This window comes from Zingiber officinale, chromosome 11B, assembly GCF_018446385.1.
Source record: "Zingiber officinale cultivar Zhangliang chromosome 11B, Zo_v1.1, whole genome shotgun sequence".
NCBI classification, from domain to species: Eukaryota; Viridiplantae; Streptophyta; class Magnoliopsida; order Zingiberales; family Zingiberaceae; genus Zingiber; species Zingiber officinale.
Genome location: NC_056007.1, coordinates 87330425 through 87358206, shown reverse-complemented (window position 1 = coordinate 87358206; position 27782 = coordinate 87330425). Strand labels below are relative to the sequence as shown.

At 47.2% G+C, this 27782-nt stretch overlaps 1 protein-coding gene across 1 annotated transcript; it reads left to right on the top strand.

The window, feature by feature from the left end:
• LOC122034156 (carbonic anhydrase 2-like) lies at positions 1 to 26494 on the top strand. The gene is made up of 8 exons (XM_042593279.1): positions 1 to 369; positions 25156 to 25208; positions 25282 to 25330; positions 25466 to 25582; positions 25669 to 25722; positions 25850 to 25935; positions 26077 to 26182; positions 26276 to 26494. The coding sequence occupies exons 1-8, from the start codon at positions 1 to 3 to the stop codon at positions 26402 to 26404; spliced, it is 963 nt and encodes a 320-aa protein (XP_042449213.1). The 3' UTR covers positions 26405 to 26494.
• The last annotated feature ends 1288 nt before the right edge of the window (positions 26495 to 27782 follow it).

Here is a 27782-nt window from a genome sequence, read left to right as displayed (position 1 = left end):
ATGGCGGCGGCACCGCACCTCGCGACTATGGCGGTGGCAACACACCTCGGTCTGACCGGCGACGACAAAGATATGGAGAGGAGGATGGAAAAGGAGATGTTGTGGTCGGCGTCACGAGAAGAAAACGATCTCAGCCCACAAGCGACGAGAGGCTACTGTGACGCGTTGCTGACGAGAGGAGAGGGAGAGAAGAGAGGAGGCAATCTCGTCAACCAAGGGAGGCCGCCGCCGGAAACGAGGAGGAGGAGCAGTGAGTGGGGTCGGCGACGAACTAGGCGGAGGCAGCAGCTCCCTGTCTCTCTGCTCGGTGGCGGCAGAAAAACCCAGCACGAAGAAGCCTCTGCTCTCCCCCCGCTCGCGGTGGATGCGGTGAGAGGAGGAGAAGGAGAGGAGAAGAATGACCATCGACGCCGGTGAGGAACGGGCTGCGGTGGAGACTCCTTCGTCCCCTCTCCCGGCGGCGGGCCGAAAACAACAAAAAAAACCCCCTTGTACAATGTTCCCACTTCCTCCTTAAAACCCTATACAGTGAAAAGACCACTCTGCCCCTCCTCTATCTCTTAATTTCTCCCATTCCCCTCTACCATATCCATATCAGGAGCGATAGAAGACTCGCTTATAACTTAACCGGTCGACACGATGTATGACCTGAATGCCTTGAAGAGTGAAGGCACGGTGTATGGCCCGAGTGCCTTAGAGCATAGAGGCATAGTTTATGACTTGAATGCCTTAGAACATAGATACAAGGGCATGCTCTCTTATAACTCGGTCAGTCAGCATGAGAGTCTGGAGACACAGTGTATAACCCAAATGTCTTGGAGAGCTGAGAAGACACAGTGTATGACCTAAATGCCTTGGAGAGCTGAGAAGGCACGGTGTATGACCTAAATGTTGGGATGTATACTATAAGCCTAGCCTTTGTATGAACATCTGTTTTTGAAATATTTTGAAATGAGAATCACTTTGGTCAAATGTCTGTATTTTATATTTATATATATGTCGATGCAGTTGTTCATTTAATTTATATTATAGATAACATGGTGTGTGATGCCACACAGAAGATCATGTTATCGGTTCCTTATAAATTATAAATAGTAGCTCATAACCAAGATGGATAGGTACAAACCATTGGAACGGTTGTAGTATAATTTGATATTAGTTTGTCTTGACTATATAATTACACTAGTACACTATGTGTATATTGAGCATGACTATTTGAGGTTGTTCGATTTATACTAACTATATAAAAGAACAGAACCTCTATTATTATGGATGTGCGTACTCTTAATTCCGATATAATAACAAACACATCTATTTAGTATTTATTTCTTTAACTTATCAATGAGTGAGATTTATTCGTTAAATCAATAGGCCCGATAAGTTGGGAGATAATACCATTTATATGGTGTGTTGTTGATTATAAAGGGAAACTGTGTTCTATTTATTTAGGTTGATGATGCCCCATTGAGAAGCTCATAAAGATTATCATGTAAACCCTGCAGGTGGACTTAGTTCGACAAAATAATAAAGTTGAGTGGTACTACTCTTGGAGTCAAATGTTAATTAAATGAGTTGTCAGTAACTTATTTAATTAACAAACATACGATATCTTAAACACAGGGAGATTAACACACACTCATGATAAGTAGGATCCTATATTGTAATATGGGATTGGTGCAGTAGTTCAATAATGACCCTTTAGTGGTATGAGTTATTATTGATGAACTTGAGTTGAGTGTTCGGGTCGAACATAGGAAGCTCAAGTCCATCAGGAGGCCAAAACCAATTCCTCCTCTCGGTTCCTGTTGTAGAATCTATATATATAAAGTCTCACATCCACCCAAGCCCTGCTTCTTACGCAAGCAAGGGGTCGGCCAAGCCTTGCTTGTTGCTCAAGCATAGGGCTGGCCAAGCCTTGCTTGGTGCCCAAGATAAGGGCCGGCCAAGCCTTGCTTAGTGCCTAAGCAAGGGGTCAACCACAATAGTGTTGGTGCAACATCCCTCAGGTCAAGGTTGACCTGGTTAACCAAGCTGAGTCTTGGTTTGAGTTTAGATGTTTGACAATAAGATATTGATCGAAGAAGAGTCAAGTAGGTCAAGGTTGACCGGATACTTGACTGGGAAGTCCTAGTGAGTGAAGCTAGGCAGAAGGAAATCCTAGTGAGTGAAGCTAGGTGAAAGTCCTGGTGAGTGAAGCCAGGTGAAAGTCCTAGTGAGTGAAGCTAGGCAGAAGGAAATCCTAGTGAGTGAAGCTAGGTGAAAGTCCTGGTGAGTGAAGCCAGGTGAAAGTCCTAGTGAGTGAAACTAGGCAGATGGAAAACCCTAGTGAGTGAAGCCAGGTGAAAGTCCTGGTGAGTGAAGCCAGGTGAAAGTCCTAGTGAGTGAAGCTAGGCAGAAGGAAATCCTAGTGAGTGAAGCTAGGTGAAAGTCCTGGTGAGTGAAGCCAGGTGAAAGTCCTAGTGAGTGAAACTAGGCAGATGGAAAACCCTAGTGAGTGAAGCTAGGTGAAAGTCCTGGTGAGTGAAGCCAGGCAAGGAAGGAAATCCAGATGGATCAAGGATGATCGGACATCTGGTGTTGGGAAGTCCAAGTAGGTCAAGGGAGTGACCGGATACTTGGCACGACGAGTAAAAGTCCAAGTGGGTCAAAGGGATTGACCGGACACTTGGTGGGGAGTCCTGGCAGGTCAAGGGAGTGACCAGATGCTAGGCATGATGTACCAACAGGTCAAGGTTGACCGGATGTTGGTTAGGGAGTTTTGGGACTTGGTTTTGGGCAAAAACCAAGTGCTGGATCGATCCGTGGATCGATCCAGGCTCTGGATCGATCAGTGGATCGATCCAGATTCTTCTCAGCGAACAGAGAGCTTCTGGATCGATCCGTGGATCGATCCAGAGGTCCTGATCGATCAGCCGATCGATCGGGACGATGCTGCTTCGCGCGATAAGCGCTGGATCGATCCGTGGATCGATCCAGGCGTGTTTCTAGAGCACAGAGGCGCTCTGGATCGATCCGTGGATCGATCCAAAGCCTCCCCGATCGATTCGGAACATTTGAATCGATCGGGATCCGACCGTTGGCGTCGTTTATAGCTGCAGGCGTGCGATGGCTGCGAGCATCTCTTAACCGATTCATTCCAGCTCTTCATCAGCTTCTCCACAGCTCTCTACAAGCACGTGATCGCCAGTTCTTGAAGGTTCTTGGAGGCTTTCCAAGTCAAGAGGCGGATCCATTGCAAGAGGAAGAAGTTAGGGTTAGGGTTTTCACTGCATTTCTTGTAAGCTTGTACTTAATCATTACTACCCTTTCTTCTTCTTGTACTGAGAGTCTTGTAGGGCTTCTCCGCCCTCGGTAGTTACCGAAAAGGAGTGTTTCATAGTGGAGGGTGCGTGCGTGGTGTGGATCCTTGGACTAGTCACCTCCTTTGGAGGTGGATACCAAGTAAAATCCTAGTGTTAGCGTGGTTGTATTTGTTTCTTTATTTTCCGCTGCACATCCAAGAAGAAACAAGCAACGCCAAGCAAGCGAACGCGACGAGCTATTCACCCCCCCTCTAGCTACTTTTGGTCCTAACAAGTGGTATCAGAGCGAGGCCGCTCTTCACCGGAATCATCGCCGGAAGGGTCAAGCGTAACAAGAAAAGCTAGAGGGTGAAGAAGTTGAAGCAAATTCTTCAAGTTCAAGATTTTATCAAGCTCAACTTCAAGATGCAATTCCAAGATGGACTTGGATTTGACACAAGGGTGGCTCCACCATACACCTCTACAAGCTTCGATTCTTGGAAATCAAGAATCGAAAACTTTCTTATGATGGAGATAGAGCAATGGTTTGCTCTTACGGAAGGCTTCGAAGCTCCAACAAATTCCAAGGACAAAGCTCTAAAGAAAAGCAAATGGAGCCCGGAGCAAGTCCAAAGGTGCAAGGCCAATGACAAAGTGACCAAGCTTTTGGTCAACTTATTGCCTAGCCACATCTTGGCTCAAGTTGGAGAATTCGAAGATGCCAAGGAGCTTTGGAGCAAATTGGCCAAGCTTCATGAAGAGATCCCCTCCACTGTACGAGATCAAGAAGAATCCAGAGAGGGTGACTCTTTGAAGCAAGACCAAGAGGAGGATTCCGAGGTTGAGAGATGCTCAACCTCCGAAGAAGAGGAAATCCAAGAAGCTTCATCCTCAAGGGAATGCAACGAAGGGAACAAGGAGGGAGCATACTCCTTGTTTCATATTCAAGATGATGAAGCCTCCACCTCTAGGATTGAGGGGGAGCAATCCTTGGTGACACCGGATCAAGAAGAAGAAGAAGCTTCTACATCCGGGTCAAGAGAAGAAGAGGAGGAAGAAGCTTCTACCTCCACAAGTCAAGAAAAATCAAATGGAGGAGAATCAAGGTCCGATCAAGAGGAAGCTTCTACCTCCGGATCCAAAGAAAAAGATGCCACTCCTATGAGCAAAGGTATAAATATTTCAATTAATAATAAAAATCATATTATATGCTTTGAATGTAGGGAACATGGGCACTACAAGAGCAAGTGCCCTAAATTAGCCAAGAAGAAGGGCCAAGTGGCACAAAAGGGCAAGGTGAAGCCCAAGGAGACCATCCCCAACACAAAGAAGAGCAAGGAGCATATTATATGCTTCTCTTGCAATCAAAAGGGGCATTATCGTAGTCAATGCCCCAAGGGGAAGAAGATGGTCAAGGCTCGAGGAGGCACTAGTCAAGGGGGAGCCTCCAAGGTAAAGAAGAAGGTATCTTTTATTGAGCCTAATTCTTTACATTATGGTAAAAAGCATGCTAGTTCTAACTTATATCATTTTAATGCAATTTACCATAAGAATAGAAAGCATGAGGGCTTTAAGGAAAAGCATGTGGCCCTACATGCTAAGACTACCACACCTAAGGTTAGGGAGGTAGATAGAAATCTAGGCAATCACACTAAGGATTGTAGTTATAAGCCTAGAAACAAAAATGCTCATGGGTGTAATGGAAAATCAAAATCTAAGGATTTAATGATAGAAAATCAAGTCTTGAGATCAAGACTTGATAAAATGGAAAAGACCCTAAAAAGGATGGAAAATATCCTATTAGGGCAAAATGAGCATAACTTAGGGTTAGGAAAATCAAAGTCATCAAATAGCCATAGAGGTTTGGGATACAAACCAAAGGCTAAGAAGGATGTGTCCAGTTACCATAGAGTTCCATATAGTTATGGAACAAACCCTAGGTCTAGTGGTCAAGTCAAAAATACTAGGGAAGTCATCCCTAAGAGTATTTTTGCAACCAAAGTGACTAAGACTTCTAAGAAGACTAAGAAAGTCACTAACAAGGTCACAAGGGAGGCTATCCCTAGGGTTGACCTAGAAAATGTGACCAAGGCTTCTAAGAAGCCTAACAAGGTCACTAGGAAGGTATCTAGGGAAGTTATCCCTAGTGAGTACCTAGAGCATCCAAGGAGCACCAATAGGTGTTGGGTTCCTAGGAGCATCTTCTCTACCCCATAGAGGGGGTTAGAGAGTGTCAACTCCGATTGGAAGGGCAGTTAACCCAACCTTGAGGAAATTGACACTCAAGGAGCATTTTCAAGGTTTTTGTTAACCTTCGAAAATGAAATGGAACAATTAATTACTCCTTGAAAGAGTAAAATGTGCCTAGTGGTGAAACTTTGACTTTAATCTTAAAAGGCACATATTGGGAAATTCATAAGAGCTACCAAGTTGGGATTTTGGTATGTTCTTAGGAAATTTAAGGCAATCCGGGCCTTAATTTAAAAGTGCTACTCTTGTGGAAAAATGAAATATGCCAACATTTGAGGATATGCTTACTTTCAATTGGCATACATTAATCAAGGGAATTAGAAATGCCAATTTAGGCTTTGGCATTTTCTTTAAGCACTTTAGGGCAATCTAGGTTTAAGTTTTAGGATTAGCTAAGATTAACGATACTTAGATAGGTAATCTAGGTATATCTTATTTATGCTAAACCTTGCCATGATTGATTGCTCAAAATATGCCATGACATCATATTTTATCTTATGTCTACTTTTGCATTCATGACTTATTATGAAAAATACAAAAATACCATGTCATGACATTCATACATCATGTAGTTATAGGATATTTTCTTTTGAAAATTATTTCCTTTTGATGTATGCCATAACATTATCATGCATTAAGTTTAATTCCTTGTAATCAAGGACAAAAGACATTTAACAACACTTATTAACAAGTGACATCCTAGGTGGGTGTCTAATATCTCCAAAATACCTAGATAGTATGCATGATCCCTAGATTAGGGCAAAACCAATCTCTACATCTCACAAAGACCTATAAGATGACTTGTATGTGTTTTAGTGCACATTAGATACAAGTGAGATGTTAGGATGATGAACAAAACTCAAGATGTTGATTTAGTGCATTCTTTTGAGTTTAGTTTCATCAAAACACATAGATATGTGTTTTCCCATCATTGGGAAAGCTAATGTACAAGTCATGTGCATTAAGCCCAAGGAATATGGTGGGATATTGGTTTGAAAAAGTTTTCAAAATGATTTTGGAAAACCTTGGTGAAGGCTATCTTTTGATAGTAATCACCATTGAATAGTTAGACACAAACTTGAAGAAAACACTAAAGTTTTTGCAAGTTTTCAAGTTTGTGTCAATCTTTGAAAATATGATGTATTTTCATAGAAAACTATTTTTCCTTGATAATATATGCCCTAAACAATGTCTACACGAAATTTCATAATTTTTGAATTTTTGTAGAATTTTCTAGGGGTTTCTGAAGTTGACTGAAATGGAATTTCAGCAACTATCAGAGCTCCGATCGATCCATGGATCGATTGGAGCGCCTGAATCGATCCGTGGATCGATTCAGAAGGCAAGTCTCCCGCGAGCAGAAGCTCGCTGGATCGATCAGCCGATCGATCCAGGTAGTCTGAATCGATCAGTGGATCGATTCAGAAAGGTTCAATCGATTGGAACCCAACTCCAATCGATCCAGGACGCTGATTTTGGCTGGGAATGTCTGATTTCCGCACTCTAAACCTATTTTAGTCTAGGTAACCATTCCAAACCCTTAAAATATATTTGTATACATAAAAAGGGTGTTTTCGTGTTGAAAACGAGGATGGAATGGTTAAGGAAGACTTCATTGAAGTTTAGGTTGAGGTTTGTTTCAAATTTTGAACATTTGAACCTCAAAACTTCTAAATCTGGGTTTCCTAAAGGTTTAGGGATTCCAAGTCATTGTTGGTGCAATGACAGAAGTTTACCACCATGTCTTTAGGGGGAGGGACTCTTTAAAGGCATGAAAATTATTTTTTCATGAACCTTGAAAGGTGGTTAACCTTCTTTAAAGAAAATGCTCATGGACGAGCTTTTGAACTTAAAATGGGGAGTGGATATCCTCATTATTTCAAGTGGAAACTCAAGTGGTTAGAAAATGCTCAAGGTTGGGTATTTGTCTACATTGAGGGAGAAGTTAAGGATAAATGAAGGGTATGGGACCTTCATTGTCGTGTTGATCACAACGAGTGATGTTGTGAACAACGATGAGCAACTCTTCAGGGGGAGAGTTTTTCAACAATGGATTTGTTGAAGTGTGCCCAAAATTGGAGCATCGGTTGATGTGTGTCCAAAGATGGGTTGATGTGTTTTATTAGTAAGGGGTTGATGTGTGCCAATAGGGGGAGAATGAAAGGGCTTGTGAAAGGGAGTAAGTTAGGCTTTCATTACCTAGAGGGAGTTTGCCCTCTTAGGGGGAGAATGAAGAGCTTAACTTATGCTTTCATTACCTAGTGGCATGAAGAAGGAGGCTATAGGATTAGCCTAACTTACATGTGGGATTGTAAGTGTTATTGTGGTATTGTCAAACATCAAAAAGGGGGAGATTGTTGGTGCAACATCCCTCAGGTCAAGGTTGACCTGGTTAACCAAGCTGAGTCTTGGTTTGGGTTTAGATGTTTGACAATAAGATATTGATCGAAGAAGAGTCAAGTAGGTCAAGGTTGACCGGATACTTGACTGGGAAGTCCTAGTGAGTGAAGCTAGGCAGAAGGAAATCCTAGTGAGTGAAGCTAGGTGAAAGTCCTGGTGAGTGAAGCCAGGTGAAAGTCCTAGTGAGTGAAGCTAGGCAGAAGGAAATCCTAGTGAGTGAAGCTAGGTGAAAGTCCTGGTGAGTGAAGCCAGGTGAAAGTCCTAGTGAGTGAAACTAGGCAGATGGAAAACCCTAGTGAGTGAAGCCAGGTGAAAGTCCTGGTGAGTGAAGCCAGGTGAAAGTCCTAGTGAGTGAAGCTAGGCAGAAGGAAATCCTAGTGAGTGAAGCTAGGTGAAAGTCCTGGTGAGTGAAGCCAGGTGAAAGTCCTAGTGAGTGAAACTAGGCAGATGGAAAACCCTAGTGAGTGAAGCTAGGTGAAAGTCCTGGTGAGTGAAGCCAGGCAAGGAAGGAAATCCAGATGGATCAAGGATGATCGGACATCTGGTGTTGGGAAGTCCAAGTAGGTCAAGGGAGTGACCGGATACTTGGCACGACGAGTAAAAGTCCAAGTGGGTCAAAGGGATTGACCGGACACTTGGTGGGGAGTCCTGGCAGGTCAAGGGAGTGACCAGATGCTAGGCATGATGTACCAACAGGTCAAGGTTGACCGGATGTTGGTTAGGGAGTTTTGGGACTTGGTTTTGGGCAAAAACCAAGTGCTGGATCGATCCGTGGATCGATCCAGGCTCTGGATCGATCAGTGGATCGATCCAGATTCTTCCCAGCGAACAGAGAGCTTCTGGATCGATCCGTGGATCGATCCAGAGGTCCTGATCGATCAGCCGATCGATCGGGACGATGCTGCTTCGCGCGATAAGCGCTGGATCGATTCCAGAGCACAGAGGCGCTCTGGATCGATCCGTGGATCGATCCAAAGCCTCCCCGATCGATTCGGAACATTTGAATCGATCGGGATCCGACCGTTGGCGTCGTTTATAGCTGCAGGCGTGCGATGGCTGCGAGCATCTCTTAACCGATTCATTCCAGCTCTTCATCAGCTTCTCCACAGCTCTCTACAAGCACGTGATCGCCAGTTCTTGAAGGTTCTTGGAGGCTTTCCAAGTCAAGAGGCGGATCCATTGCAAGAGGAAGAAGTTAGGGTTAGGGTTTTCACTGCATTTCTTGTAAGCTTGTACTTAATCATTACTACCCTTTCTTCTTCTTGTACTGAGAGTCTTGTAGGGCTTCTCCGCCCTCGGTAGTTACCGAAAAGGAGTGTTTCATAGTGGAGGGTGCGTGCGTGGTGTGGATCCTTGGACTAGTCACCTCCTTTGGAGGTGGATACCAAGTAAAATCCTAGTGTTAGCGTGGTTGTATTTGTTTCTTTATTTTCCGCTGCACATCCAAGAAGAAACAAGCAACGCCAAGCAACGAAGCGCACCAAGCGAACGCGACGAGCTATTCACCCCCCCTCTAGCTACTTTTGGTCCTAACAAATAGAAATAAAAGGGAGATTTTATTTAAAACAGAATTTTGTTAAAATTTTTATTTTTATAGCTATTTACAATGGTTTATGATCCTGTCCGAATCGCTGAACCAAGGGACACTGGGCACGCGGCACGCTCCCAATCGTTGGAGTGAACTTCCGGCTGGTCGAACGAAGCTCCGGCGATCCTGCACAAAAGTCTAGCCGGGAAGGGGTTCCCGGCGACGACCCTCCGACGCTCAAGTCAGGTAAGTGGTGGAGAAAGTGGCTGCCAAATTTGTATTATGCGTACCTTCGGTGAAGTAATAGCCTCTTTATATAGGATGGAGAAGGAACTGATGCACGTCTACCGAGGTGCGTACGTGTCAGCAACTCCTATCACGGTATGCACTTGTCAGAGAGCTTACCTGACACCATGCTGCCACAGTCGAGCATGTTCTTTGATGGGATGGCAGGACCACCCGTTGTCAGACTAGAAGTATGGCATAGCCATACGACTTGACGGCTGTCAGCAGACGTTCCCGTCTTTTACCCACCGTCTGACGGGGGTGCCCGGCCCGCCGAGCGGGCGATGAACGTCGTCCGGACGGGCTTGATTCTTTGCGCCGTCCGGGCGTCACCTCCTTCCGCTCGGTCATTATACACTGTTTTATTTGAGCGTCGGAACCCTGGTCCCTACCAGGGTGCCTTTTACTATCAGATTTCCCTTTCTTCTGAGTCCGGTCGGCTTGCCCTTTTCTGGCGAACCACTAGACCCTTTGACCTCCCTTCAGCGTTGACTCCTTATGGGGTTCCGGATTTTTACCGCCGGATCACTTGCCTTCCCCTCGAGTCTAGTCGAAGGAGGCAAAGTCCGACTGACTGGACCGCCGATCTGTCGAATAATGATCATTGCCTTAGGCCGCTCGGCCATGCATAAGGATGCTCATCCGAGCGGCGATATCTGTCCGTTCGGCGATACTTTGTCCAGGCCTTGTATTTTCTTGGAATCGATGTCCGTTGTGCTCCCACACTACCCATCACGCGCTCTGCGCACGGTAAGAGGAGCTCATTAAATGCGGCTAGTAACCGGCTGACACGTGACGACCGTGCATTTGTCAGAGTATGGCGGTTGCGTCACTTCCGATGGGACAACCGCTGTTTGAAACGGACGGTGGAGATCGTTTCCGGGCGGCGATATAAGACCCTTGACTCCGTTTCCGCCGCATTTCGTCTTCTTCGTTTCCAGATTCCTGTCACTCCTCCCTTCGCCGGCGACTTCGTGCTCAGATTTTCCGACGATCACACGGCAACTTCCGATCATCTCCCTCGTTTGTAAGATCCTTTTTCTCGCTCCAGACGCATTCCTCTTTCTGTTAATCATCCTTGTCAGTCGGTTTTCTTCCATCGCTTGAACCATTTTCTTCTATCCCGCATTCTGGCCTTTCGATCATGACCAGTACCTCGCAGTCAACCGGCGGTGTTCCGGGTCTTTGGTACTCGAACATGGAAAGTCGGTTCGACGAGGAAGACGCCATGCGCCTTACTCGAGCATATGACCTACCGACCGACCACGAAATAGTGTTAGCCATGCCTTCCGATCGGCCTAATGATCCTCCGTCCGGCACTGTTGTCTTCTTCCGTGATCAATTCCTGGCCGGACTACGTTTTCCTCCTCACAAATTTTTCTTAGAAGTTTGCAACTATTTCCGCATTCCGCTCGGCCAAGTAGTTCCCAATTCTATTAGATTGCTGAGCGGAGTGGTAGTTTTGTTCAAACTGAACGGCATTCCCTTAACCCCAAAAATCTTCCACTACTTCTACTATCCCAAGCAAGCCGAGTGGGGCACCTTTGTTTTCCAATCTAGGATAGGCTTCGTCCTTTTCGATAATATGCCGAGCTCCAACAAACACTGGAAGGAGCATTTTTTCTATATACGCTTTCCCGAGCGGCCCACTTTCCGCACCAAGTGGCAGACGGCTATGCCTGCGCAACCGGAGCTCGGCAAGTTTAGAGGTGACGCAGACTATCTCCACGCAGCCGAACAGCTAGTCGGTCAGCGCTATCACATTGACAAGATGCTTCTCCCAGGAGTAATGCATATATTCGGCTTGTCTTCTACACCAGCCGATCTGCCTTGTAGCATGAGTAAGCTTCCCTATCTCCCCCTTTATTTTATTCTAACTTATTTATTCTCTGCTTCTGCAGCTGAGGTCATGTGGAAGGCCAGAGCCACCGAGAAGCTCAAACTGAAGGCCGCTCGGATTGAGGCGGTGACGAGCAAGGAGGCCGCCGAACGGGGTCTTGCTCCGGCTGATCCGGCTGGCGAAGAATGTGAGGGGACGCCAACGGTCCCAGAAGCCCCGGACGCCCCCGCCCCTCCTGATGAGGCCACGGGCAATACGGAACCTGCGAATGAAGCTGAAGTGGAGGGCCGTTCGGCCGATGATGTGCCGCTGCGCACTCGGAAACGCCGGCGACCGGAATCTGCACCTGCCTCTACACTTGATGAGCCACAACCTGAGCAGGGTGTAGATGCGCCGGTGCTGTCCGGAACAGTTTCCGTCGAGAGTACCCCTACCCCTCAGGATTCTCTGAGGGCCAGCTTGGAAGTGCCGCCGTCCGGCCCTTCGAGACGACGTCTCAGGCGTTTAGGCGAGCTACCCACTTCTTCTGCTGGCGGGCCATCTCAGGGCGGGCCTTAAAACCGTTCTGCGCCTCCCTTCAGAGGCGTACATGGCTGCCGCCGATCGGCCGGTGTTTCCTGAGCAGATGATCACCCTGACGGGTCCTCTCGCGCAAGCTTGGATAGATGCTCGGAGTCGTATAGCCAAGTTGACTCCCGGGCAGCTCGGCGACAGCAACCTTCAATCGGCTACCGGGGTATAGCCCCTCCCCTTCCTTTCTCTCTTATTTGAAGTTTTTAACCTGCTCATGTTTGCTAGCAGAACTGGGTGGAGCAGATCGCCATTAGCGATCGGTTGGCCGAGCTGGAGGAGGAACTGAAGAAACAAAAAACGGCGGGGGATGCCAGGCAGTCGACGGCCGCTCTGGAGAAGGCCAAGAAATCACTAGAAGCCGAGCGGAAACGAGCTGCTGATCTGGCGAGCAAGGTCGTTCGGCTCGAAACAATGATTAAACAACGAGACAAGGAGATCCAGACGGCGACCACTCGGAAGCGACAGGCCATCAACGATATGGACCACATGAAGGTGGAGATCCGTGGGCTGGAGCAACGCATCAAGGACCTCGACGCTTTGCTGGCCACCGAAAAAGAGAGCCGCTCGGCTGATCTCCAAAGATTCGATGGGGACTTGAAGGATCTCCAAGCTGCTAGCGACGCTGCCCATGCCGCGCTCAAGGAATATCAAGAGGGGGAGTCGGCCCGCTCGGACGAAGTGAGGAAGGCGTTCCTCCGCTCGGAAGACTTCGGAGAGAAGTTTACCGACAAGATATCCTTCACGTTCGAGGAGGCCATTAAGGCGGCGGTGGGCTATCTGAAGACCAAAGGTCATCTGCCTGCCGAGCTGACCATCCCCGACGAGGACCTGGCGAGCGTGATGGACACCATCCCCGACGCTCTTTTTGATTTTGATGTGTGAGGAGCGTTTCTGTTTAACTTCTTTTTGAATTCCCGCCGTTCGGCCCCGATTATCTGTGTAATGACTTTTTTGGCTTGCATATTAGACAATCTTCGGTTCCTTCCTATTTTAGCGAGAAATTTTTCCCTCGTCCCAACTTTAAGTGTTTTTTTTTTTTTTTTTTAAACTCTTCCGCTCGGCACCACTGATGGCGCTCGTTCACTTGTTCGCATTTTTTAATTCTGACTAACCATCTTTTACTTCGCGCCTCGCCTCAAAGGGGTTTTTGCTTGATTTTCGCCTGGCTTCCCGCTCGGACGTTTATAGACGCCGGCTCGTCTTCCGATCTTTATAGCCGGTCGGCGCGGCTCTCGATTTTTAACGACGGGGCTCGTCGGCGCGTCCGCTCGGATTATTTATAGACGCCGCCTCGTCTCTCGATATTTATCGTCGGAGCTCGACGGCGCGGATATTTATAGCCGGTCGGCGCGGCTCTCGATTTTTAACGACGGGGCTCGTCGGTACGTCCGCTCGGATTATTTATAGACGCCGGCTTGTCTCTCGATATTTATCGTCGGAGCTCGACGGCGCGGATATTTATAGCCGGTCGGCGCGGCTCTCGATTTTTAACGACGGGGCTCGTCTGCTAGGATTATTTATAGACGCCGCTCGTCTCTCGATTTATCGTCGGAGCTCGACGGCGCGGATATTTATATCCGGGCGGCTCTCGATTTTAACGACGGGGCTCGCCAGACGTCCGCCGATTGTTGATCGGCGCGGCTCTCGATATTTATCGTCGGAGTTCGACGCGGATATTTATAGCCGGTCGGGCGGCTCTTGATTTTTAACGACGGGCCTCGTCGGTGCGTCCGCTCGGATTATTTATAGACGCGGCTCGTCTCGATATTTATCGTCGGAGCTCGCCGAGCACGGATATTTATAGCCGGTCGGCTCGATTTTTAACGACGGGGCTCGCCGGCCCGCTCGGATTATTTATAGACGCGGCTCGCTCTCGATATTTATCGTCGGAGCTCGACGCCGGATATTTATAGCCGGCGCAGCCTCGATTTTAACGACGGGGCTCGTTGGTACGTCCGCCCGGATTATTTATAGACGCCGGCTCGTCTCGATATTTATCGTCGGAGCTCGTCGCGCGGATATTTATAGTCGGTCGCGGCTCTCGATTTTAACGACGGGCTCGTCGACGTTCCGCTCGGATTATTTATAGACGCCGGCTCGTCTCTCGATATTTATCGTCGGAGCTCGACGGCGCGGATATTTATAGCCGGTCGGCGCGGCTCTCGATTTTTAACGACGGGGCTCGTCGGTACGTCCGCTCGGATTATTTATAGACGCCGGCTCGTCTCTCGATATTTATCGTCGGAGCTCGACGACGCAGATATTTATAGCCGGTCGGCGCGGCTCTCGATTTTTATCGACGGGGCTCGTCGGCGCGTCCCAGTGAGACTACACACCCGGCCGAACGGCTCAGGCCTTCGTTCCAGGCAATAACCTCCCTCTATCGCCCTGATCAGCGCAGGGTTTTGGTTTTCCTTCCTGCCACACTAGTAAGCAGCCCGGCCGAACAGCTCGGGGTCTTCAAGTTCGAACGGTGCTTATATTCTATACGCAGCCCGGCCGAGTGGCCTGGGGTCTTCGAGTCCGAGCTCCTGGCTCGGATATGAACCTCACGGCCGAACGGTGAACCGTTCATCGGAGAATGCTCAATGTGTTTTTATCTTTTTGCTTCCTGCATCGCAAGCATATAGGCGACGAAAAAGTGTATACATTTATATTTAGCGCACCTGTCACCCCGCGCGGAGAACGTACTCCTGGCCGAACGGCTCATGGTCTATTTCGTTGAGCATTTTGGCTCAGATAATTTACCTCCGTCCGAACGGTACGGGGCCTTCGATTTTCGAGCGCTTGGCTCGACCCATATACCTCCGGCCGAGCGGCACGGGGCCTTCGTTTTTCGATGATAATGCCTTATTTTCGCTCTTTTGACTTTTCATTTCTGCATTTTCAGTAATCAGTCGAAAAATGTACACATGGTGATTTTCAGTGATACACCTCTCACCCCGCCCGGTAAGGCTGGAGGTGGTTCGCGCTCCACGGTCTATCTAGCTGCCGCCCGTCCTCATCCTCCAGATAATACGCGCCCGAGCGGAGCTTTTCGATGATTTTGAAAGGACCCGCCCATGGAGCTTCAAGCTTGCCGACGTCACCGACCGGCTTGACCTTCTTCCAAACAAGATCGCCGACTTGGAACGATCTGGGAATGACGCGCCGGTTGTAGTTTTGCTTCATCCGCTGACGGTATGCCATCAGCCGAACGGACGCCTTTGCCCTCTCCTCTTCCACCAAGTCCAGCTCCATGTTTCTTCGTTCGGCATTGTCATCATCGTAGCTCTGGATCCGGGACTCCGACTTCGACCGGAATGACACCTCACCGCCATATACCAAATGGAACGGTGTGACTCCGTCCCTTCTTTGGCGTCGTTCGGATGGCCCACAAGACGCTCGGCACTTCATCGGCCAACTCCCTCCCAAATGGTCGAGCCGAGTACGCAGAATACGAAGAATTTCCCGATTGACTGACCGCTGCTCGAGGATAGGCCACGATGTGAAATGTTGCTCAATGCCGTAGCTCTTGCACCAATCCTCTAACATCTTCCCCGTGAACTGCCGCCCGTTGTCGGACACTAGTCGGCGAGGGATGCCGAACCGACAAATGATGTGTTGCCAGATGAATTTTTTAACCATTTGTTCAGTAATCTTTGCGAGCGGCTCGGCCTCCACCCACTTGGAGAAGTAATCTACCGCCACTAGTAAGAATTTCCTCTGCCCGGCCGCCATCGGAAATGGACCCACAATATCCATTCCCCATTGATCGAACGGACATGAGACGATTGATGCCTTCATCTCCTCTGCCGGTCGATGGGAGAAGTTGTGATACTTCTGGCACGAAAGGCAGGTAGCTACTATCCGAGCGGCATCTGTTTGTAAAGTTGGCCAAAAGTATTCGGCCAAGAGGATCTTCTTGGCTAACGAGGATGACCTCCGCATGATCCTTGATGTACATCCTGGAGGATGTAAGCTGAGTCCTCCGAGCTTACACATTTCAGCAAAGGGCGCGAGAAAGCTTTCTTGTAAAGCTGATCTCCGATGAGTGTAAACCGACCGGCTCTTCTTCTGAGGAGCCGGGCTGCATATTCATCGGATGGTGTGGTGCCCGAACGGAGGAATTCTATAATAGGTGTCCTCCAGTCTCTTGGAAACGTGAGGCCTTGCATCCGGTCGACATGCGCCACCAGCAGCGTTTTTTCAATTGGTTGCTGAATGGCGACCGGCGTTATTGAGCTCGCGAGTTTGGCTAACTCATCGGCCGCCTGGTTCTCCGTTCGGGGAATCTTCTGAATAAACACCTCTCGGAAAGTAGCTTTGAGTTTTTCAAAGGCCTCAGCGTAGAGCTTAAGCCGAACACAGTTGATTTCAAAGGTGCCGGAAAGTTGCTGAGCGGCTAACTGTGAATCCGAATAAAGTGTCACCCGACCGGCCCCCACATGCCGTGCGGCCTGCAATCCGGCTATAAGGGCCTCGTACTCGGCTTCATTGTTAGTCGCTTTGTAATCTAGTCGGACGGATAGGTGCATTTTTTCCTCCTGAGGTGAGAGTAGTAATATTCCGATCCCACTTCCGAGCCGAGTGGAGGATCCATCCACATATATTCTCCACATAGCTTCCGGCTCTGGTCTTTGCACTTCGGTCACAAAATCAGCCAAGGATTGGGCTTTAATCGCCGAGCGGGGCTGATATTGGATGTCAAATTCACTTAATTCTGTCGTCCACTTGATAAGCCGTCCGGACGCTTCTGGATTCAACAGCACCCTTCCGAGTGGACTGTTCGTTCGGACAATGATGGTGTGAGCCAAGAAATACGGTCGAAGGCACCGAGCGGCTAGAACCAAAGCTAAGGCCAACTTCTCGAGCCCAGTGTAACGAGATTCAGCATCTTTTAAAATGTGGCTTAGAAAATACGCTCGCCCTCACAAGTGCTGAGCCTACAGCATGCTCGGTTGACGACAGATACATATAAAGTGACTCACCCCGATCGGCTTGGCAAGACAGCAGAGAATTTAGATATGTCTTCAACTCTTTAAATGCTCGGTCACACTCTTCATCCCATCGAACTTAGTAGCCTTGCAGATCTTGAAGAATGGCAGTCTGGCTCACGGCTCGAGATGAATCTGGATAAAGCAATTATCCGACCGGTCAACCTTTGCACTTCTCTTGTATTTCTTGGGGCGGCATGTCTTGCGGTTGCTTTCACCTTGTCGATTTGCTTCGATTCCCGCCTTGGTCACTATATACCCCAAGAACGCCCTCTTTTAGCTCCAGGCACTTCCGGGATTTAGCTTGACTCCATATTTGCGCAGTGTTCGGAAGGTTTCTTCCATATCCTTGAAAAGATCGGCCGCTCGGACGGATTTGATAAGAATGTCGTCCACATAAACTTCCGGGTTCCGCCCGATCGCTCCTTGAACACCTTGTTCATCAAGCGTTGATAGGTGGCCCGGCATTCTTCAATCCGAACGACATCACTTTGTAGCAATATGTGCCGTCGACCGTTACGAAGCTTACTTTTCTTGATCCTCCCGGGAGCGGCACTTGATGATATCCTGGTAAGCGTCAAGCATGCAATTAATTCGTAGAGTCCACCAGTGATCTATCCAAGGCGGAGGATAAAAATCCTTGGGGCATGCTTTGTTTAGGTCTCGAAAGTCGATGCACCTCCACTTGCCGCCCGGCTTGAGACCAATACCACGCCGGCCTCCAGAAGTTTTCTACTTCCGCTGGATGATGACATTTTGTTCGGCACTGAAGTCCCTTTTTCTCTGCTTCACTGGCCGAGCGTCTGGTCGGACATGCAACTCATGCTGCGCCAGGCTTGGCGAAATTCCGGGCAACTCATGTGTCGACCAGACAAAGACATCATGATTTCGCTGGAGGCATTGGATCAGCTTCTCCTTCTGCTCTTCCTTCAGATCCGAGGCGATAAAAGTCGTGGCCTCCGGTCGGGTCGGATGGATCTGAACTTCCTCCTTTTCATCATAAGTTAAAGCAGGAGGTTTCTCGGTTATGGCGTGTACCTCGATTCGGGGCGCCTTCCGAGCGGAGCCAGCTTCTGCCCGGATCATCTCTATATAGCACCGCCGGGCTGCTAGCTGATCTCCACGCACTTCTCCTACTTTGTCCTCCACGGGGAACTTTATCTTTTGGTGGAAGGTTGAGACAACCGCTCGGAATTCGCCGAGCGCTGGTCGTCCCAAAATGACGTTGTAGGATGATGGAGAGTCGACCACCACGAAGTTTATTGTCCTGGTCCTCCTGAGCGGCTCCTCTCCCATGAGGTGGCTAGCCGGATCTGTCCGAGCCAACCTGTTGTAAACCCAGAGCTGGTCACATGGGCAGCACTGGCTCGATCAATTTGCAATGATCGAACACCTTCTTGAATATGATGTTGACCGAGCCCCTGTGTCAACAAATATGCGGTGAATGGTGTAATTTGCTATTACCGCTTTAATGAGCAGCGCGTCGGGGCACTTCTACTCCTTCCAAGTCCCCGGTCCGAAAGTGATTTCCGGTCCACTTGCTCGCTCTTGGCTACAGCCGACCGCGTGGATCTGCACTGCTTGACGCCTTTCCGCTCGATTGAGTCTCCTCCCGGTCCACGCAATAACGCTGATCTCGCCCGGAAGTATTGTTCGGTTTTCCTCTTCCCGAGCGGACGTTCGGGACTGCTCGACGGATTCTCCTGCCTCGGAGATCGGTGCCGCTCGGGTGTCTGCTGATGTCGTCTCTCGGTGCGGGTCCGGTCAGCTTCATGGGTCCTATGTCTCCTGTCGATGGGAGGAGACCGTTGTTCGGCTTTCTTGGGAACAGGATTGGATACAAAGGGAAGGCTTCGGCAATCCCTCGTGTTGTGCGTATCCGTCTGGTGGAAGGTGCAGAACATAGGGGTCCACCTCTTCTTTGGCTTGGGCCGAGCGGAGCCACCTCTTGTACGTGAGATCCGGCATGGGGATCGGATTGCATCGGCCCTCGGTCCTCTAGGTGGCTGCTGTGCTGTTTCCGCTCGGCATGAGTAAGTGCCCGCTCGGCTGGAGCTTCCTTTTTCCGAGCGGCTTGCGCTTCTTCCACATTTATATATTCGTTGGCTCGATGTAGCATGTGATCATAGTCTCGGGGCGGCTTTCGGATGAGCGACCGGAAGAAGTCCCCATCCGCAAGGCCTTGCGTGAAGGCGTTCATCATCGTCTCCGAAGTGGCCGTTGGGATGTCCATCGCCACTTGGTTGAATCGCTGAATGTAAGCTCGAAGCGATTCTCTCGGCTCTTGCTTGATGGCGAACAAGCTGACACTTGTCTTTTGATACCGCCGACTACTGGCGAAGTGGTGGAGGAAGGCCGTTCGGAATTCCTTGATCCGTCCGGCAGCCTCCGGAACCACCGTTGAGCGGACCCGAGAGAGTGGTAAGAAAGACGCGACATTTCACTCCATCGGTGTATTGGTGGAGCGTGGTGTGTTGTCAAACTTACCAGATGGTCATCCGGGTCCGTTGTTCCATTGTACTCGCCGATCGTCGGAGGCACGTAGTGCTTGGGTAGAGGGTCTCGTAGAATAGCCTCCGAGAATTGGCGATTGGTCCGCTCGGGAGATGGGTCCGCCCGGGGAGCTTTCCCTTTTCTGTCGTCTCGCCTTGGCATTTCGTCTGAAGAAGAGTCTCTATCTCTCCGAGCTGGTCCGGCTTCAGGGGTGCGAAATAAGGCCCGGTGGAATGCGACGGTGGCTGGAGGTGCTTCCGCTCGACCACCCGACGCAGATGTTGCTTGTTGCTCCGGCCGTTCGGCCGCTGCTTTCTGTTTTTGTTCAACAATCTTGGCGGCCCTTATCTCGACCAGAGCGTCGAGTTCTTCCCTAGAAAGCGTCACCGTGTGTTGTCGTCCAGCCTCGTCCATTGTTTCCGATCGGATGCAGGAGCGTTCCCACAGACGGCGCCAATTTAATCCTGTCCGAATCGCTGAACCAAGGGACACTGGGCACACGGCACGCTCCCAATCGTTGGAGTGAACTTCCGGCTGGTCAAACGAAGCTCCGGCGATCCTGCACAAAAGTCTAGCCGGGAAGGGGTTCCCGGCGACGACCCTCCGACGCTCAAGTCAGGTAAGTGGTGGAGAAAGTGGCTGCCAAATTTGTATTATGTACCTTGCCAAGTAATAGCCTCTTTATATAGGATGGAGAAGGAACGATGCACGCCACCGAGGTGCGACGTGTCAGAACCCCTATCACGGTATGCACTTGTCGAGAGCTTACTCGACACCATGCCGCCACAATGAGCATGTTCTTTGATGGGACGGCAGGACCACCCGTTGTCAGACTAGAAGTATGGCATAGCCATACGACTTGACGGCTGTCAGCAGACGTCCCCGTCTTTTACCCACCGTCTGACGGGGGTGCCCGGCCCGCCGAGCGGGCGATGAACGTCGTCCGGACGGGCTTGATTCTTTGCGCCGTCCGGGCGGCACCTCCTTCCGCTCGGTCATTATACACTGTTTTATTTGAGCGTCGGAACCCTGGTCCCTACCAGGGTGCCTTTTACTATCAGATTTCCCTTTCTTCTGAGTCCGGTCGGCTTGCCCTTTTCTGGCGAACCACTAGACCCTTTGACCTCCCTTCAGCGTTGACTCCTTATGGGGTTCCGGATTTTTACCGCCGGATCAGTTTAAAAGAGAGATTTTAATTTTGTTAAAATCTTTCCTTTTGTAACCATCCACAATAGGAATAAAAGGGAAATTTTATTTAAAACAGAATTTTGTTAAAATCTTTCCTTTTTAGATGCCATCAAAGATTATAAAAAAAAAAGAGGGTGGTGCCCAAAAACTAACCTAAGAATCCTCTTCTATTCTCTTGTGGCCGGCGCCCTTCCTCTCTTATTTTCCCCTTGCTTCTTTCTCTAGGGTCGGCGACATCTTTCCCTTCCTCTTCATTAGGGCCATCACCCCTTTGGAGAAGAGTTTACTTTGTGGCCGATTGCTTGGAGGAGAAGAAGAAGAGAAGGAGACATCCTATTCTAGCATCTCTTGGTGGTCGAAAGTTTGGAAACAAGAAAAAGGAGTCGGGTGGTTTTGTCTTGGTAGATCGTCACCCACACGACGTCCAAGAGGAGGAGAGTAATACAGCAGAAAATCAAGAGGTCTTAGCATACGAGGAAAGGTACAACTAATTCTTATTCCGCAGCGCAATTAGTTTGTTTTTTTTGTATGGATCCTGAACACCAACACAAGAGGCTAGCGATCTTGTGCTTCGATCAAGGTGCACTTTGATCAATCAAGAATTTGCTTGATTGATCAAACACATGTATGATCAAGCATGTGGGTTGCTAAGAAAGGTTCTGTGCTCGTACAAATTTTTGTACAGGGGATTTACACAGAATGAAACTCCCAGTGCCAACACTAAATACCTTAGAGAATTGAAGACACAGTGTATGACCTAAATACCTTAGAGAGCTTGAGGCACAGTGTATGACCTGAATGTCTTGGAACATGAGCGCGAGGACATGCTCACTTATAACTCGGCCGAACGATGCGAGAGTCTGGAATTTCTATATTGCTAAAAATAGGGATATATTTTGAACTTTAAAATATAAAATTCAAATTTTAGACTTATCTTTTGAGCTGGCCTGAGCAGATAATCTCAAGCTACTGCGCAGGGATGGATGACTCACTCGATATGGTCGAGCTACAGATTGAACTTGCCACTCAGATTTTAATTGCCAATCGGCTCCTACTTGAGGATGCCGATTAGACTTTATGTGCAGATGCTAATTGGATGTCTAATCGGAGTGTCTGCTAGGCCTTTCCTACTATGTTCTTGAAGGAGATAGTTGGGAGGAGAGCGAGGATGATCCTTTATTCGTTTCTCCTGACTTAGTCATTCGACGAAGCCTCTTGGCATACTGATGACGTTCACTGGTAGCATGATGAGGAGATTGATGGTAGTCTCACAAAAATGTCTTTGTCTTTCATGGAGTGATTGATCCACTTCCCGCACTGCCCATTCTTCCCAGATTGGAGGACGATTCAAGTGTGAATCTCTGGGGAGTTCTGGAGGTGGTGGTTTCTGACCGGATTGATCGATCGGAGCTGAGACAGTCACCTCTTTTTGGGCTGCCTGAGCTTCTTCTATATTAATGTATTTGACCGTTTTTCCTAATAGGTAGTCGAAGTCCTTTGGGAGCTTTCTGACAAGGGCTTGAAAAAAAACTCTCCTTCTGAAAGGCTTTGGGAGAAAGCGTTTATTAATATCTCGGAAGTGGCGGAAGGAACTTCTAGTGTCACTTGGTTGAATCACCAGATGCATGTTTGCAAGGATTCTTTGACCCTTTACTTGAGCATGAACAAACTCAGGCTGGTCTTTTGATATCTCCTTTTACTTGCAAAGTGGTGTAGGAAGGCTTTGTAAAAATCTTTGAAGCAGCAAATGGACTCAGCCCGGAGTCGGCTGAACCATCTTTGCGCCGAGTTGGAAAGAGTGGTAAGGAACAATTGACACTTAACAACATTTGTGTATTGATGAAGGATGATTGTGTTTTCAAATATAAGTAGAGGATCTTCTGGGTCAATCGCTCCTCCATATTCTCTGATCGTCAAAGGGCGAAAGTGACTCGATAGTCTGTCTTCCAAATTATTTTGCGAGAATGACACACTTATCCGCCCAGGGGAAATACTGGCCACCCGACCTATTAGAACTTCCTTGCCTAACTGCAACTAGGACTTCCTGCCTAGTGTCTGGTCCTCTTGATCCGAACATAAGAGTCTCCACTTTCTTTGTTCGAGATCAATATTGTACCCACATGGCTCAATCAGACCATAGCAGTCCAGGCTCTAATACCAATTATAGGATCGAAATTTTTTTTGATATCTCCACAATGACATGATATTGTCCACTTTGGACCTAGGCCCTCATGACTTTGCTCTTGAGCTCTCCCCAAAAGACCTTATGGCAATGGAGATATCTTTTCTCTTATAAACCCATGATCTTTCTCATGTGTTTTCAATGTGGGACTATATTTGCAACCTTGCAACCCCAACACTTTGAACTGGGAGAAGATGACTCTAAGCGATCCTAAAGCTAAGAGTTGCGAACCTGCGCACACTATAGACAGAGCCAATGGAAGCGTTAAAGCAAGAACCAGGGAAGGGGTCTCTAGCGTAGACATTCCGATGCTCAAGTCAAAACAGTAGCTGAGCGAAATTGAGAAGACAATGAATATTAGAACAATAGTATAAATGTGACAGTGTGTGGATGCGTATACATTCATGTGTGTACCTGACCAATGAAGAGGATCCTCCTTTTTATACTGTCTCTTATAACCTCCGCATTAATGAGGTAGCAGAAAATATTTGGTGTTAGAGTATGTCAAGTGGTGGAGTATGTACGACAATCTTCCTATAAGCGGAGGAAGACTCTATTGCATATATATGCCAGAGTAATGATATATTCTCTAATAGGTTATTACGATTCTCTGACAATGTTGTCTCCAAAAAAGGAGTCTGACCGACTCTTTAGCTGATTGAGAATATACTAGGAGCCATGCTCCGAAGAAGTGGAGAGTTTAGCCCCAAATATTTGATCGGTATTGGGGCCAATCGAATTTATGATGAGAACCTTACATTGAAGTAGGGAGCAGAACTCCATAAGTTTGATCGGCGGTGGGCCGACAGGCTGTAGACTAGGATCCCTACCTTTACAAAGTGGGGAGCTGAATCTCGTGAGTTTGACCGGTACTAAGTCCGACCAATGCTAAGTCCGATAGGGTTTATATTGGGGATTTGGCATCTGCTCGGACAAGATATCATGTCGGATTTTATGTTAGGAGTTCATCATATACTTGACCGCTACTTAACATAGAGTCCGGTCTAACCGGATGATATGCTTAGTGTGTTCGATCGATCCTTTGATCTGATTGACCTGAGTATTCGATGATGATACTGAACTTATTTCGATATAACACTGATGTAATTTGATAGTTGACCCTTCTAAATTTTAACTATCCTATCAATGAATTTTCTTGACGTCGAGTTCAGGGTCCCACGTTAGTTGCCGTATCAAGGTTGAATCCCCAGATGAAACACATGAACTTTTCAGTAGCATAGAATTTAGCAAATATGGACATTGGCTGGCTGTTGTTTATCATGCACTGAGTGCAGAAGAATACTTAGTATGGTATGCAGATTATTTGAAGGCCAAAAATTCAGTTAATTCTAATCATAATGCAATCGTGGATGAAGTAGCTGACAGAATCGAGAGAGATCTGATCCTTCAATTTTATACGCATGTTATCCAAATCACAATATGGACCACGGCTTCTCCTTGGATTCCGGTTTGAAACTTCAGATCCACCAAAGGTTTTGGTCCAAACACCCAAAATCCAGCCGAGTCAGCTGACACGCTGATCTTTAACTCGGACCGTTGAGAAATCTAAGTGGAACCGCCACGTTAGCGGTTGAACCGTTCATTGTCGCAGGAGGATTTGACACTTGGCAAACTGAGTTTGTACTGCTAATTAATTACGCCTTCGTCGTGCATCTCTTTTCATCGATAAAATTATTTTTTAAAATGGTAACGTCGTTGAATTTAGGATTTTCTTTTCTTTTTTTTTTTTAAAAAAACATTAAATGCTCATTGCTACATACTTGTTATATAATTATTTCCCAATTATAGTAACAATAAGATAAAAATGGAAATTAAATATTAAATTTTGGAGTAATTATGCCTTTATAACCTTCTCCTAGAATCGGGCACTTATCTTGTTCCTGCGAGTCACTTGAAACGATCTTTCCCCGGACGGCAACTATATATAACTCCCCTCCTAGTTACCATCACCAGCCACACGATCTGAAACGCTTCCCCCCTCGGCAATCTTTCGATCCAGCCAAAGCAAGGTTCGTAGAAACAATCTCTACTCCTCTTCAATCCACTCGACACAATGATCCCTCGTTAGATCGTATATAGATAGATTCGGAAATCTACGTTGGATTTCTAATTTGATTCTGTCGTCTGTGGATGTGCAGGAAATGGAGAGGTTGACCTCCGGCTTCGAAAACTTCAAGAACGACGTCTACGAGTCAGTCTGCAAATTGATTTAATTAATTCCTATGAATCCCGCAATGACCGATTCTTCTTTAATTCTCTGACAGCAAAAACACAGACTTGTTCTCGCAGTTGTCGCAGGGACAAAGCCCCAAGGTGAGTGAGGAATCACAGATTACATATGATCATGAAATAAATCGACATTAATTAATTAATTAATGTTATATTTCGAGGAGGCTTCATGTTGAGGTTGACTGATGATTTGTATTTGAGTTTGGCTGTTGATCGCAGTACATGGTGTTCGCTTGCTCTGACTCGCGCGTGTGCCCGTCGGTGGTGCTCGGGTTCCAGCCCGGCGAGGCCTTCAGCGTCCGCAACATCGCCGCCATGGTTCCGCCTTACGACCAAGTAATGCTTAGATCCTCTCCTTCTCTCTTCCTTTTGTCGAGGAGTCCGTAGCCGTTGACCTTTCGATTTGTGATCTGTGGATGCAGAAAAGGTATAGTGGCTCTGGAGCCGCCATTGAATATGCTGTTCTTCATCTCAAGGTGATCCGATCTCTTTTTGATCTATATATATAAAGATGTGTTTATTTGGGAAGATCCAAATTAAATTGCCTCTGGATTACAATAATTACTATATATGTAAAGAGATTATCATCGATCTTTTGTTCAGGTGGAGAACATTGTGGTGATTGGCCACAGCTGCTGTGGTGGGATCAAGGGGCTCATGTCCATCAAAGAGGATGGGAATACCACAACGTAAGAAACTTAATAATTATTGAAGGGAAAGGTTGGGAATTGAGTTCATTAATTTAGTTCTCTGCTCGAGATTCCCTGTAACTGGTGGATTCTATTCTTCCTTATTCTCCTTGTGCTGAATCTTATTATAATATATATCAGCGAGTTCATTGAGGACTGGGTGAAAGTATGTTTACCAGCGAAGGAGAAGGTGAATGAAGAATTCGCGTCCTCGTCTTTTCCTGAACAGTGCACCGAATGTGAAAAGGTTTTCTTTCTTCTTCTTCTTCTTCTCCTCTGCTATATATCCTTCTTGAAGCCAGTGTTAAATTAACTCCATTGGATACTGTTCTCGTTGTAGGCGGCTGTGAAAATCTCCTTGGAGAACCTGAAGACGTACCCCTTCGTGAAGGACGCGGTGGAGAAGGGCTCCTTGAAGCTCTTCGGAGCATACTACGACTTTGTGAATGGGAAATTCGAGATATGGTGAATGAATGAAACAGGCAAACCTGCAATATAACTAATTAGTGGTATCAGTAGTTCATGGAAGGACGGAATAAGAACATTTATTATATCTAATAATTACGAACACTCATAGTATTAAAATTGATGTTCTCTGAATTAATGTAATGTTTTGTGTGTCTTATTCTATTATTCTATTAATCATGATTCACTTGGTTGGCTTAGCAAAATACCTGTTAATTAAGATTTTAAAGTCATCAAAGTATCTAGATTAGAGCTAATTAACATCATTAGTGACTAAGCTAAATGATAATAAAACAATTTTCAGCTCCAATGGAACCATATGTTTGCCAACATTTTCTTTAAGTAATATAATGATGCTAGTGGTTCATATAAAATAACAAGTATTTTCATATTTAAAAGGGATATAATGACTTAATGCTAGTACTGATTGGAACGGACGAACTCACTACAAATAACACTAAAATGGGGATTGAAATATTCGGTCGTATTTAGGGATCGATTAGCGACCAAATAATTTAGTCGGCGACAGAATCTAATTTACACCACTAATATTAGCAATGATATTAAAATTCAGTCGCTAAATATAGCGACGGAAGTTAATCTCCGTCGGTAACATTACCGATAAAAAAATTATTTTTGTCGTTAATCTTGTCAGAAAGTGAGAAGGTGGAAAGTTAGGGATGTGACGACTTCGCTGACTGACTGTAGATCTCGTTCCACTCTGTAAAACAAGTAACATCAATGCCGATCCAGGGAAAGAGTCCCCTGTGTTGGCCCTCCGACGCTCAAGTCAGTGACCGGAATAATGGAAGAAAGTGGAGCAATGGTAACCCTAGCGCAAACAGTGAATAACGCGTACCTCCGTCGGTGATGGACCCCCCTTTATATAGAGTCCTAGTGGGCGGCGTGCATGCTTCTCGAGGCGTGGACATGTTCTCCAATATATCCTATGAAGAGACATGTTAGGAAAGTTCCTCTAATACTATACCTTAACAGGACATGCAAATCTTTGACAAGATAGTAGAAACTTCCGTCGTACGATCTGCCTGTCGACCATACCTCGTGTCAGCGACACTATCTCCCAGAAGGATATCGACAATCCATTATTTGTGTCGATCAAGATGATGAGTGGCAACACTTGGCAAATTTTCTCCTTTCCTTGCGCTCCCTCGGCTGAGCGTCCTGTCGTCATCCAAATTTCTTGAAGACCGTGTAAATTTTCGATCATTATGGTCGAGCACACGACCATACCTTTTAATTAAGCCTCATTAATGTCTTCCTCTAGCTAAACACCACGTGTCTCACTTTTTGCCGCCGCACGTTTGATGTGATATGCGGATATCCGCTGGCGACGTAACAGACGCTATTTCAAATTTAACGAC

Coding starts and splice junctions, on each gene's coding strand:
- LOC122034156 (XM_042593279.1), top strand. CDS start 1: ATGGCGGCGGCACCGCACCTCGCGACTATGGCGGTGGCAACACACCTC. Junction 25,583..25,668: donor TGGTTCCGCCTTACGACCAA/GTAATGCTTAGA, acceptor CTGTGGATGCAG/AAAAGGTATAGTGGCTCTGG. Junction 25,936..26,076: donor GAGGATGGGAATACCACAAC/GTAAGAAACTTA, acceptor AATATATATCAG/CGAGTTCATTGAGGACTGGG.